Raw genomic sequence first — 15,147 nt, 5'->3', positions numbered from 1 at the left:
CTATAAGCATTCTCGAACATATCATTTTTGTTAGGTATATACCTAGAAGTGAAATTTCTGGGTCATACAGTATGTATATATTCAGCTGAAACAGATATTGCCAAGTAGTTTTTCAAAGTAGCTGTGGCAATTTACACTTTAATATAGAATTCTAGTTGCTCTGTATCCTTGTCGACACTTAATAATCTTCATCTTTCTTCATCAAATTGAACCATTCTTGTGGATATGTAGTGATATCTCATTGTAGTTGTAATTCACATATTCCTAACTACTAATGAAGTTAATCACCGTTTTTGTATGTTTATTGGCCATTTTAATATATGCTTTTGTGAAGTGTCCAAGTCTTTTGCCCATTTATCTAGTGTTGTCATTTTCTTATTGATCTGTAGGAGTTCTATATTCTAGATTCAGGTCCTTTGTCAAAAAATATTTATTGTGAATATCATCACCCACTCTGTGGATTGCCTTTTCATTTTCTTGATTGTGTCTTTTTCCTACATTCTTACTAAGAGAATATATTCATCAATTTTTATCTTTTACGATTAGCATATTTTATTTCCTGTTTAAGAGACCTGCGCTTACTCCAAGGTCACAAAGATACTCTATTTTTGGTTTTGGTTTTTGGTTTTTCTATTTTCTCTTTTACCTTTTAATCCAGAAACCTTAAGAATGCCTTGAGAGCCTAAAAACTTTTTAACTTCAACGTATTCTGTTTTCTCTGTACTTTTTGTTTATACAGTTTCCTCCCCCATTCTTCCATATATACCTCTCAAAACACAAGCCATTCCTCAAAGTTTATCTTAAGAGATATCTCATCTGTGGAAACATTTATGAACCCCATTTATGAACCAGCTACAATTTCTTTCTCTCTTGAACCTACTTAACATTTTTTTGATGACACATGACCACTGCCATTTTTGGTAAGTATTAATAGATTTAATTATTCATGCTTTCCTGGGATATGGCATAATATCAAGGATTGGGAGTAGTTTGTAACCACGTAACTGAAGCTTATACAACACTGGCTATGTATCAGGCACAGGTTTAGGCAATTTGCGTAGAAAAATCTCAGTTAGTTTTCCCAGCCGTCCTATGATATAGCTACTCTTATTTTTCTTAATTATAGAAAAGACAGTGGGGGTATAAATAAATAAAGTTAATTGTCCAAGGTTGCACAAGAAAGCAGTGCACCAAGGAGTCTTCAGCTTCTAACATATCTGTCTCCTGAGCTGGTGCTTTTAACAGATGTAGAACAATGTTGCCCGTGTCATCTTAATTTTAAAAAATTTTAAGGCTTGTTTCCATGCTCAAAAAATGGTGGGAAGAAATTTTTTCTGCCTAGATGTCCACAGTGCCTGTTAGTATATTAAAAACTCTGAGATGCGTTGCAGAAAGGAACTGCTTTAAGCTTTGTTGAAGCAACATTTTCTAAATGTATTTGATGACAGAATCTTTTTCATGTAACAACTTTACATATAACCTACTTTAAGGAATGATGACATGGGCTTTAAAGTCAGATGAACAGGAGTTTGGACCCAGGCCCTACCACATACTGAGTGATTTTAATCACTCTAAACCTCACCTTTCTCATCTGTAAAATGGGAATAATAATACAAATATCACAGAGTTGCATTATAATTTAGTAAGAATAAGGGACATAAATCACTTAGCACATTACCTGGCATGCAGTAAAATCTCATTAAATGGTAGCAGTTCTTATTATTATTTTCTTATCTTAAAAAGTAAAATAAGTTCTGATACAGTTCATAATCCCTGTAGTTGTTAGCATTGTGCCTTGTTAGTCCCTCGTAAGTATTTATTGAATCAAATAATACTATTATTTGGAGAAGATTCTTTTTAGATAAATATATTCATTATATATCTTGGTTATTTAAGTATCAGATACTACACTAAGGTCAAATAAGTTTCAACTAATTCCCAATTGAATACTATATCTGTTTGGAGGTCCACTATTTTAAATCTCTTAGGTTTATGGTAAAATGTTTCTCCCTGAGCTGGAGAATGTATCTATATGACTGGGGTGTTTTCACCTGTACAATTTGGTGACCATAGCATGGTAGTGAAAAGCAGAATTCAGAAGTCAAATAGCCTGGGTTCTAATTCTGGCTCATCTACATACAAACTATATGAAGTTGAGCTTAGTCTCTCTGTGCCTCAGTTTGTCATCTGTAAAATGGGGCTAATACCTTGTTAATCAGATTGCGAGGATGAAATATGTATAAGTATATACATGAGTATATGTAAATGAGTATATATACCTGCATATGTAATGAACTTAGGATAGTGCCTGCTACATAGTGTGTTCTATAAAAATGTTATCTCTGTTATTGCTGTTATGACACCTTTTCAAAAGCAAAATCCTTTATCAGTCACCTCCCCTATTCATATAGCCACCTCTTAGTGGCCATGCTTTGATAGTCTCTTGGTAAATTATTTTCTTCACCTAGCAGATTAATGAAAGAAAAGAAATGCTGAGAGAAGTGGAGGAGATGCTGTGTTGGCAATTATCCTGATGAGAGAAAAAATATGCAGTATTAGGTGCAACAAAGCTGGGAAAGCAATGAAAAGAGAAAACTGAGTTTGGCAGAAAATCTGAAATGCCACTCATTTAAATTTCTTTAAAGAAATCTTTTGGAGTTCTATAATTGACATCGCCTCCCACAATAGGTTTTTATAATATGTTAAGTTTTTAATTTCAGTACTCACTGACGGGAACATGCGTAATAATGGCATAAGAAGAAACTACTCCTGCAGGATATAGAATAGATACAGACTTGATCTCATTCTGCAAATGCTTCTTCATGCATATTTGTTGACTCTGGCATACTCTTTTGAAGAATGAGGTGTTTTGTTTGCTTCTGTTTTAGCATATAAAGAAGAGCCACTAGGAAGTCTCAAAGTTGTAATCTAAATGCGCTTTTAAGATTATATATCTAAAGGCCAAAGACTAAGGCAATAATTTCAGGTGTCATCTGTCCTTAAGTAAGGTTGTATTGTGATATATTATGACATGATCCATTAACATAATAAGGTACCTATTATGTTACAGAGGCGGTTGACTGAAATAATAGTTTTCTTATGATCATATTAGGAAATTATCTTTTACATATTATTGATTTCATAGCTATAGATGAATTAACTTGTATTTTACCATCAAAGTGAAATGTATGGAAGAAAGTAATTGCATACTAATGGGAATTCATGTTCATATGAATACATGGAATTTCCATGATAAGTGTGAAATTGGTGGACTAGAAGAGATCCCCAAATGCCTGTGAGACCTCAACTCTGTCTGGTGTCCAGACTCTTGATGCTGTTGTGAGAAGGAATTCAAGGACAAATTAGGATAGAGTGAAAGTACAGATTTATTGCAAAGTGAAAAGTACACACTTAAGGAAGGGGATTGTGGGCATACTCAAAAGAAGTGAGTCACACCACAGGGTGTGGAGTTTCTGTATTTATGGGTTTCTTTAATCAAGTGGAGGGATATTCATGAAGATTCCTTAAAGATGTGAAGATTTCTTGGAACTGTGTGCTACCCATTTTTACACCCAATATGGGTGGTCTCAAACTGTCAGGACACTGGTGGGTGTGTGATTTAGCATGTTAGTGAGAGTAGAATGAGATCCTAGGTGAAACCCAGGTCAAATCCAGCGCCATGTTGGGTCCAGTTAGTCTTAGCCAGCTGGGCCCACACCTTCGTTTTTCAGGGTCTTATCAGCCCCTACCTTATGCAGCTATTTCAACAGTTTTCTTTTGCTAAACATGTGAAACTACTGTCTGGAATTTTCTGTCCTCCTGTGACCACCTTGTATTATTCCTTTCTCAAGAGTGTTAAATTATTCCTGTTAAATTTTTGGAGTATGCATGCTTATATATGTGTATTTCATTTTAGTACAGGAAGTTTGATAAATATATGCATTCAGTGATATGAAAAGTTTTATTATCAAATAGGGTGGAACCCTGTTATGATTTTATTCATCATGACTTTATTTATTATGATATATTCCAGATTACATACTATGTTCTGAAACAGAACTACAAATAGAAGGTGTCTTATGTAATATTGCCAAATAGTTTATACAAAAGTCACAGGTTGGTTCTGTCCCATAAGAATAGCAACTTAATGGGTATATTATATCACCTTTTGCATTGAAATGCCTGATCATTATATTTTCAACCTTTTTTCTTAGCAAGTCCTTGACTTTTAGAGAAATTAAGCATTTTCTTTCAGAGTGCAATGCATTTTGGTCAAATTTCTGCTTGTAACTCCTGCTGACTTTCAGGCACCCAGAGGTGAGGAGAAAGAATTCTTAGCAGCAGCAGCAGCAAAATCTGAAACATGAAGATAGAGAGATCAGAGCATGAAAAAACTTGTCCAAAAAAATGCACTTTGTCCCTATTTATTTACCATTTGCAAAAACAAGCAATAAGTCCCGGTGAAGTAATATTAAAAAGTAGGTTTTAAAAGTGAAAACAGCAAGGTTGAGGTGAAGGATTAATGAAAGTATAGTTTATATTTATTCAGAAGATCTACCAGTACTTTAAAACAATCTGTGTTTAACATGGCAAATTGTCTATCATTAAAATGCTAATGAAATGGTAAACAGCTGCTAAGTTTTTATGCTAATGAGTAGTAACAGCTAAGTAGTTCTCAAGCCTTGTCTTTATTAGCATAGAGATTTGATTGGCTAAGGGGGATCATTGTGCATTCCAACCTTTGTTGATGGAGTAATCTGTTTGTGAAGTTCCCTGTTGCATTCTATTTGATTTGGGTTTGTTAGAACAAAGTGACTCTCACCAGGCCCTCAGGAGCTATGTATTACACAGTATTATCAGAGCCACCATTGTGGGCTTAGAGAAAGAACTTTGCTTCCCTCCAGGAGACTCGCAATGGCAAAATAATTACACATTTGTTTATCATTCAGCTTTAAGTAGAATTAGTCTATACCTTCCTTTAGACTTTTAATGACTATAGTAATAATAAAATAGGCCATTGGGCCAACATAAGAAATATCTCTGCGTTTTGTTTTGTTTTGTTTTGTTTTTTTGAGACAGAGTCTCGCTCTGTCGCCCAGGCTGGAGTGAGTGGCGCGATCTCAGCTCACTGCAAGCTCCGCCTCCTGGGTTTACGCCGTTCTCCTGCCTCAGCCTCCCGAGTAACTGGGACTACAGGTGCCCGCCACCTCGCCCGACTAGTTTTTTGTATTTTTTAGTAGAGACGGGGTTTCACCGTGTTAGCCAGGATGGTCTCCATCTCCTTATCTCGTGATCCGCCCGTCTCGGCCTCCCAAAGTGCTGGGATTACAGGCTTGAGCCACCACGCCCGGCCGATATCTCTGGTTTTTTTAACTTAGCTAAGAGTTTAAAGCAAAACTTTTAAAATAAATATTTTAATAAGTACCTCTGCAACATTTGATATATTTATATAATACATCATCTTAGATCTACAAGCACTGAAGTTAACATTACCTAATTTGAAGAGTAATGTGTAATTAAATACAGGGTGGTTATATGAATGACAGACTGAGATCAGAGTATTTACTTGAGCATCAGAAAAACAACAACAACAACAACATTACTCTCAATCTATACTTTTGGCTGGTTCTATTTTTGCTGAGTGCTACTCTGTCTTCCCTAATGGACGGGGCTGACCTGAAGACTTGCCATTACAGATAAATGCTTCAGGCACCCTTCTCTCTTTTTTCTCTTCTGTTTTTAGGATCAATGTAAATGAAGTATGACAGTCCATTAAACATTATTGCCAATAATGTTCTGGAATGATTTGAAATATGATGCAGAGTTTATTAAGAAAATTCATCACCAAAAAAGGATCATTGAAATAGAAAGTTTAATGACTCTGGTACACTGTGTAAAAGATTGGTGGAAATTTTAATAGTTGCAGCATTATCTCATACTGTTCATTTCTCCTTGAAGTCAATAGGGGATGTTAGGCATGTAATTATTGTGTGGTCCTATACAGGCAGGCCAGGAAAAATTGGAACCCTCATACACTGATAGTAATCATGTAAAATGTTTCAGACCTTTTGGAAAACAGCCTGCCACTTCCTCAAAATATTAAGCCATTTAGTTACCAGATGACCAAACAATTTCCAAAATTTGACTCCTAAGTATATGCCTGAGAGAACTGAAAACATATATCCACATAAGAACTTGTACATGAATATTCAAAGTAGCGTTGTTTATAATAGCAAAATAGTGGGAGTAATTCAAATGCCCATTAATTGATGAATGGATAAGCAAAATTTGGGAAATCCATACAATGCAATATTATTAAGCCTAAAAAATGAATGAAATTCTGATACGTGGTGCAACATAGATAAACCTCAAAAACATTATGTCAAATGAAAGAAGTGAGTCACAAAAGACCACATCACATATTATATGATTTCATTTAAATGAAATGCCTAGAATAGAGAAATCTAGAGATAAAGAAAATAGATTAGTGGTTGCCAGGATCTAGGGATATTAGGAGGAAATGGGGAGTGACTGCTAATGGATAAGAGTTTCCTTTAGATGTTATGAAAATGTTCTAAAATTGATTGTGGTGATGGTTCTACAATTGATTTAGTTTAGCCCAAATCTTATCTTTTTTTTTTTTAAATTTATTTATTATTATTATACTTTAAGTTGTAGGGTACATGTGCATAACGTGCAGGTTTGTTACATATGTATACTTGTGCCATGTTGGTGTGCTGCACCCATCAACTCGTCATTTACATCAGGTATAACTCCCAATGCAATCCCTCCCCCCTCCCCGCTCCCCATGATAGGCCCCGGTGTGTGATGTTCCCCTTCCCGAGTCCAAGTGATCTCATTGTTCAGTTCCCACCTATGAGTGAGAACATGCGGTGTTTGGTTTTCTGTTCTTGTGATAGTTTGCTAAGAATGATGGTTTCCGGCTGCATCCATGTCCCTACAAAGGACACAAACTCATCCTTTTTTATGGCTGCATAGTATTCCATGGTGTATATGTGCCACATTTTCTTAATCCAGTCTGTCACTGATGGACATTTGGGTTGATTCCAAGTCTTTGCTATTGTGAATAGTGCTGCAATAAACATACGTGTGCATGTGTCTTTATAGCAGCATAATTTATAATCCTTTGGGTATATACCCAGTAATGGGATGGCTGGGTCATATGGTACATCTAGTTCTAGGTCCTTGAGGAATCGCCATACTGTTTTCCATAATGGTTGAACCCAAATCTTATCTTGAATTATAGCTCCCATAATCCTCACATGTTATGGGAGGGACCTGGTGGGAGGTAATTGAATCATGGGGGCAGGTTTTTCCCGTGCTGTTCTTTTGACAATGAATAAGTCTCATGAGATCTGATGGTTTCATAAAGGGCAGTTGCCCTGCATACACTCTCTTGCCTGCCATCATGTGAGACGTGTCTTTGCTCCTCCTTCGCCTTCCACCATGGTTGTGAGGCCTCTCCAGCCATGTAGAACTGTGAGTTCATTAAACCTCTTTTTCTTTATAAATTACTCAGTCTCAGGTATTTCTTCATAGCAGTATGAAAATGGAATAATACAACAACTCTGTTAATATGTTAAAAATAATTGAATTCTACAATTCAGATGAATTGTCTGGTATATGAGTTATACCTCAATAAAGTTGTTATATTTTAAAAAAAAAAAAAAAAAAAAAAAAAAGCCTGACATGCCAGAGCCAGCCTCCCAGAGAGCTACCTGCACCAGCAGTTACTTATCTATACTACATGAAAGTTATACACTAAAGAAAGATGCTTGTTACTGGAGAGGAGCATTATAAATCTTCTACTCATGCATTAAACCATGATATCTTAGATATCTAAGATATAAACTTATATATCTAAGGAGGTGATAGCAGAAGTTCTAGCCAGAGTATTTAGACAAGAGAAAGAAATAAAGGGCATCCAAATTGGAAAGGAAAAAGTCAAATTATCATTATTTGCAGATGGTATGATCTTATATTTGGAAAAACCTGAAGATTCCACCAAAGAACTAGAACTGATAAACAAAATTAGTAAAGTTACAGGATATAAAATCAACATAGAAAAATCAGTAGCATTTCTATATACCAACAGCAAACAATCTGAAAAAGAAATCAAGAAGGTAATCCCATTTATAATAGCTATAACTAAAATTAAATGCCTCGGAATTAACCAAAGAAGTAAAAAATCTCTACAACGAAAACTATGAAACATTGATGAAAGAAATTGAAGAGAACACACACAAGGAAATGGAAGAATATTCTATGTTCATGGATTGGAAGAATCAATATTGTTAAAATGTCCATACCACCCAAAGCAACCTACAGATTCAATGCAATCCCTATCAAAATAACAATGACAACATTCTTCATAGACAGAACATACTATCCTAAAATGTATATGGAAGCACAAAAGATCCAGAATAGCCAAAACTATTCTAAGCAAAAAGAACAAAACTGGAGGAATCATATTACCTGACTTCAAATTATTCTGCAGAGCTATATAACGAAAACATCATGGTACTGGCATAAAAACAGACACATATGCCTATGGAAAAGAATAGAGAACCCAGAAATAAAGCTGTACATCTACAGTGAACTCATTTTTGACAAAAATGCCAAAAATATACATAGGGGAAAGGACAGTCTCTTCAATCAATGGTGCTGGGAAAACTGAATATATATATGCAGAAGAACGAAAGTAGACCCTTATCTGTTACCATATACAAAAATAAAATCAAAATGTATTAAAGACTTAAATCTATAACCTCAAACTATGAAACTACTATGTGAGAAAATTGGGGAAACTCTCCGGGATATTGGAGTGGGCAAAAATTTCTTGAGTAATACCCTCCAAGTATAGACAAGGAAAGCAAAAATGGACAAATGAGATCACAAGTTACAAAGCTTGTGCACAGCAGTGAAAACAACAAAGTGAAGAGGCGACCCACAGAATGGGAGAAAATATTTGCAAACTATCCATCTGATATGGGATTATAACCAGACTATATAAGGAGCTCAAACAAGTCTGTTTTAAAAACCTGAATAAAAAAATGGGCAAAAGATCTGAAAAGACATTTCTCAAAAGAAGACATACAAATGGCAAACAGGTATATGAAAATGTGTTCAATCATCATTGATCTTCAAAAACAGGCAAATCAAACCTATAATGAGATATCATCTCACCCCAGTTAAAATGGCTTTTGTTCAAAAGACAGGCAATAGCAAATGCTGGCAAGGATGTGGAGAAAAAGGAACCCTCCTCCACTGTTGGTGGAAATGTAAATTGATACAGCCAGTATGGAAAACAGTTTGGTGGTTCCTCAAAAAACTAAAAATTGTGCTACCATATGACCCAACAATCCCACTGCCAGGTATATACCCCAAAGAAAGAATATCAATCTATCGAAGACATACCTGCACTCCCATGTTTATAGCAATACTATTCACAATAGCCAAGATTTGGAAGCAAACTAAGTGTCCATCAACAGATGAATGGAAAAAGAAAATGTGGTACATATATAAAATAGAGTACTATTCAGCCACAAAAAGGATGAGATCCTGGCATTTGTAACAACATGGATGAAACTGGAGGACATTATGTTAAGTGAAATAAGCCAGGTACAAAAAGATAAACTTCACATGTTCCCACTTATTTGTGGAGTCAAAAATTAAAACAATTGAACTAGAGACAGTGAATAGAATGATGGTTACTAGAGGATGGGAAGAGGGCAGGGGAGTGGGAATGGTTAATAGGTACAAAAATATAGTTAGAGGCTGGGTGTGGTGGCTCACATCTTTAATTCCAGCACTTTGGGAGGTTGAGACTGATGGTTTGCTTGAGCCTAGGAGTTCGAGACCAGCATGGGCAATGTGGCAAAAACTCCATCTCTACAAAAAACACAAAAAATAGCCAGGTGTGGTGGCATGTACCTGTAGTCCCAGCTACTTGGGAGACTGAAGTTGGGGGCTTCCCAGAGCCCAGGGAGGTCAGGGCTGCAGTGAACCATGATCACACCACTGCACTCCAGCCTGGGTGACAGAGTGAGACCTTGTCTTGAAAAATAGTAATAATAAAGTTAAATTAAAATTTAAAAAAATAAAAATGTAGTTAGAATGGATAAGATCTAGTATTTGATAGCACAACAAGCTGACTACAGTCAACAATAACTTATTGTGCATTTCAAAATAACAAAGAGTATAATTGGATTGTTTGTAATGCAGAGAAAGGATAAGTGCTTGAGGGGATGGATACTCCATTTACCCTGAGGTGATTATTATGCATTGCGTGCCTGTATGAAAATATCTTGTGTACCTCATAAATGTATGTACCTGTTATGTGCCCACAGAAGTTAAAACAAAATTTAAAAATAGTCAACAAAAAAAATAGAGGTGACAGCTAATTTAGCTGCTAAAGGGGGTATTTGCTACAATAATACAAAACAAATTAGAAATAAAAAGTTGAAGACAAAAATTTGAATCCCTGTCCTAACTACTACCTGTCCCCCAACACCCTGTCTGCAGCCAAGCCATAATCACCCCTTTTAGTCTCTAACTATCCAATGTCTAGACTACCCACTTACTTCAAAATAAGAGCGACTTTCAGAAAGTTTTTCTTTCTTTTTTTTTTAAGAGAACAAGTTGAATCATAGCTTTGAGAGCAGACAGGAACTGTATGGGTTCAAGTTTTCTTTTTCTTGTAAAAACCCTATATTTATCTCTGGTTTGCATAAAACCAGTCCACTAGCCATTCAGTAATTCTTAATAGCAAGGAGTGTCCGGCTTCAAGAGGCTCCTCCCCTCTTCTCTCCTGCACTCAGAGGCAAAGGGTTGGCCAACAGGACATTCTCATTCTGCCTGACCCACCTGCCAGTAGGATCTGTCTACTAGGTGTCCTGGCTGAGTCTGAGCATCCCTCAGCCCTTGCACATAGGGAAGCATTGTGCATCACTGTCTTGGATAATGAGGAGGAAGATCCTTTTTATTGTGTTTACTACTCCTGTGCAATTTGCTTACTTCCAGCATAACTCTCTTGCTTGCAGGTTGCAGCTCAACAGACTTGGTCTTATACTGTAGGTTTGGGAGTGAGATGAATGTGAGCAAGAAATTGAATTCATTTTTGTTTTGTTCTTGGCAGGCAGTACATGCCACACTACTACCCTTCCTGCTCTTGTGCGCACACCTACCCTGATGATGCAGCCTTCACTGGATATCAAACCATTTATGTCTTTTCCAGTGGACAGTAGTTCTGCTGTTGGGCTCTTTCCAAATTTTAACACAGTGAGTAAATTCATTTCTATTTTGTTTGTGTCCTCCTCCATCACTTTCATTACATTTGTGAACAGTCAATAGATACAGCTTGTTTCCAAAGTGTGTAATTTTAGACCATATATTGGTTATGCTGCTCATTTGTGCTATGAAAGATGATGCTTCGCCCATAGGAGTAGCCCAAACAATAGCCAGCATGTTTATTATACAAATATTTCCACAGAAAACTTTTCACCTGTTGTGTTGCACAATTTTGATAGAATTTCCAGTGGCTTTAGAACATACGTCATTTCTGGGATGTTATTCACATGCTCAGGAATACAATTTAGAGATACCAGGACTCATTGATTTTTCCCTTCTCTTAGAAAAAAAAAAAATAACTGTAGGCTTTATCTCTCTGGCTGCATTTTTATTTGGGAGATGTTTTAGATAAAATGTGAATCCTACACAAACAAAATTTCTATTTGGGGGCTATTGTAGATGATGTGAATTTGACTCTATTAAAAAAAAAAGAAAAACACTCATCTTAAATCTACATGTTATCTGCAAGATACTTTGACATTTTAAAACACAGGATAAATGTTAGTGAATTACTTATAATTACTGCTGTTCTTCAGATCAGCTGACCTTCTTTTTTTTCAATGAAAAACATTTTGTAGGTGTGTCAAGTGGAGCATGACATCTTTCAACAATATAATTTAGCATAAAATCAATCTGTAGCCAGATTCTAAACCTTATAGTAAAAGAAAAGGTTCAACAGTTCAGGTAAATGCATAAATTGTCTGCTTGGTTGATAAATACAGTTAGTTGGGGCATGATGGTCTACATTAATGATACAGCATTATAAATGCTGCTATAATAAAAAAAAATTGCATTATCAACACCACCAGACAGCGAGCATCTGAAGTACTGCAAAATGTTTAATTTTGCAAGCCTGTCTTCTGTATGAAGTGAATACAGCAAGAGGATTTTTCCTTAAGGATTGTCAAGAAAATCTGCTGACAGGCCCTCTGTCAGGACTTAGTGTTGTAAGGTAATTAGAGGGTAGGGCAACAGCCAACTTTTTACAGAGCACTGGCCTTGACTTAGTGAGTAAACAGTTAAATGTTTTTGTCTTCTTTGAGTTTTTCAGAGACAAGTCAAACAGTTTAAAAAAAAAAAAAGTTACAAAAGGTGAGCATTGTTCCTAGAGCAGTGGAGTGACTCAATAGGATAACTCATGCCTGCCTTGCTTTCATTGATCCACCCGTTCCATCCCAGAGCACCACATTGTGCCATTTCAGAGAATGTGAACTTGAGGATGCCAGTGGTATCCTCTATTCAAACACGTGTGACACATTCTAATCATAACTGAATTAAGCTATACTTCATAGAACATTTATGAGGTATTTGTGTTTTGATTAATGTGCCTTTGGAAGTTAGCATTTATAGCCATTGCTGAAGTCTAGTTGCTGTCAGGAAGCAGCATTCATGATGCAGATAGTCACAAATGGCTTGCTGTGGCTCACCTCTCTTTATTTTATTTTCTTTTACTTTTTATTTTATTTGTTTATTTATTTGAGACAGCCTTGCTCCGTCGCTCAGGCCGTAGTGAAATGGCATGATCTTGGCTCACTGCAGCCTCCACCTTCCAGGTTCAAGTGATTCTCATGTCTCAGCCTCCCAAGTAACTGGGATTACAGGCGCCTGCCACCACGCCTGGCTAATTTTTGTATTTTTAGTAGAGACAGGGTTTTGCCATGTTGGCCAGGCTGGTCTCAAACTCCTGGCTTCAGGTGATTGACCCGCCTCAGCCTCCCAAAGTGCTGGGGTTACAGCTGTGAGCCATTGCGCTGGTCTCTTTATTTATTTATTTTTTAACATAAATAATACATGAATACTTATTCCAAAAATTCAAATAAAACTTTAACATTTGAGGTAAAATTAGAAAGTCATATTCCCTACCCCTGCATACTTTTACTTCCTTCACTAGAGGAAGGTAGTCAGCAGCTGGTATCCATCCTTCCAGTCCCCTTCTGGAAGTATGTTACACATATACCTAAAAGGTACCAAGGTACCCAGTCACAGTATTTTTTACAACTGCAATCATATGATTAGCACTAATCTATTAGTCGCTTTTTTGTTATCAAAATGTCTTACATCTGCCTCTCTGTTTTGAAGAGCTGCAAAGCAAAAATGGAGAGAATACTTTCATAAAGGATTTTTAAAGATAAAATTACAATTTCATAATGGTTTGTTCATGTTGCATAGAGGGTACAGATGTACTAACATGTCATTTTGTTTGTTTGATTAATTGTACACAGCAATTAATCTTAGGATATATTTGAGAAAACCCAAAGAATAATTATATTAATAGAAGTTCATTTTTTTCCTTCTTAGAAGAAAATAAACATAATTGTCACATAAAAATACTATTTGGCTAAGGTGAAGAATACTGCAAATAACTACATGAAATAATTATTTTACTCTCCCTGTATTATATGCATGGCATTTATTAAACAGGAGCCCTTCTAGTATTGTGTTAAATATTAAGTCATTCCAAGTGAGACCCTCTATTATCTTGCAAGAAATGAATTTATGAGATCATTGGGTGACCTATGATTTCTCCCTGTGAGTTGCAATTTAAATTACTATAATTTTTTTCCTATAGACTTTTCCATTCCAGTATCCAACTCACCCAATAGAATACCTAAGGGAATGTCATGAAAGTCATCGTCCACATTTTCCTAGGAAAACGCTATTGCATCACCACTAATAAGTATACTGGGTTATTGTATATTTGTGATGTTTTACATCTCTCAAAGTACTTAGACCTTGAAACATTTTGGTAGGCAGTGATTATTACTCTTATTGTCTAGAGGAAGAAAGAGAGTTATTGAAGGAAGAACTGAGACACTTGAATTAGCATCTTTTTAACTTCAAAATTCATGTTCGGGCTCTTTATGTCCTTGAGTCTTTTGGCCCATATCACCTCCCACCTCATTCATTGTGAACAAAGCTCAATCAGAAATCTTTTGTGCTCTTTTCTGGAAGTACGGTAGGCAATTTTCAGCAGAATCATTAAATAGAAGGAGGAAGTGTTTTTTTTGAATGTGTGTAATAGACCTCTACAAACAATATGAAGCAGAATATATTTGAAAAACAGCTATAATTTCTTGTTGGCAAATTTTTAAAGTATATTGTACTCAATAGTCCAATTATTCTTTGAAAACTAGGTGAAATCTACCTTATCATTTTATTTTTAGCCAAGGTTAATATTAGTAAATATAAGAAATGAGGTCAATTTTAATCTTATAATTATTATCAGAAGAATGAAAACACTATGCTCTGAGACCATAGTTGAAAGTTTTGGAGGTTTGATGTTTTGTTATTCTCTTTAAGTAGATTTTAAAAAACATAATGTTTTCCTCTTTCTTATAGTGAAGTATGATAACATTATATGATAAACATAGCAAGAATGAAATGAGATCCTGTTGTATTCCAAAATAGAATAGATGCCTGTTCTATGCTAAGTTGTACCGGATGAAGAATATGCTTCACAGTCTTCTTTTAGTGGTTGCCTTGCCTCATCCACCACAACTGAAAGAATCTCTCTCAATGCTTATGTGTGTAAAAATAAGCAAACAATTTTAGTCTTTGTATAAGTAGAGTTTAAAGAGACATGATAAGACGGAGTTTGGATCGTTGATAATTTATGATGGAGTACATATCAAGGACACACGCCTGGAGGATAATGATGTTAACTCTGTGCTTCAGCAGCGTACTTTACAGAGGGGCAGTTTTGAGTCATTTATAGGTAAAAGCCTGTGTGGACCAAAACATAAAGTTTTAAAGATCTTGATCTTAATATTCCAAAGC

General features: G+C 35.8%; 1 protein-coding gene across 5 annotated transcripts in view; it reads left to right on the top strand.

The window, feature by feature from the left end:
* Positions 1–15,147, top strand: part of ZNF385B (zinc finger protein 385B) — a 415,712-nt gene that overhangs the window by 301,070 nt on the left and 99,495 nt on the right. For all 5 annotated transcript variants that reach the window (XM_038000630.2, XM_038000628.2, XM_038000631.2 and 2 more), the window contains one exon: positions 11,159–11,301. In XM_038000630.2, the coding sequence (XP_037856558.1) occupies positions 11,159–11,301 (143 nt within the window). The remainder of the gene's footprint in view (positions 1–11,158; positions 11,302–15,147) is intronic.

This window comes from Chlorocebus sabaeus, chromosome 10 (assembly GCF_047675955.1).
Source record: "Chlorocebus sabaeus isolate Y175 chromosome 10, mChlSab1.0.hap1, whole genome shotgun sequence".
NCBI classification, from domain to species: domain Eukaryota; kingdom Metazoa; phylum Chordata; class Mammalia; order Primates; family Cercopithecidae; genus Chlorocebus; species Chlorocebus sabaeus.
Note: the sequence above shows the minus strand (reverse complement) of the source record. Positions and strands in the feature narration are given on the sequence as shown.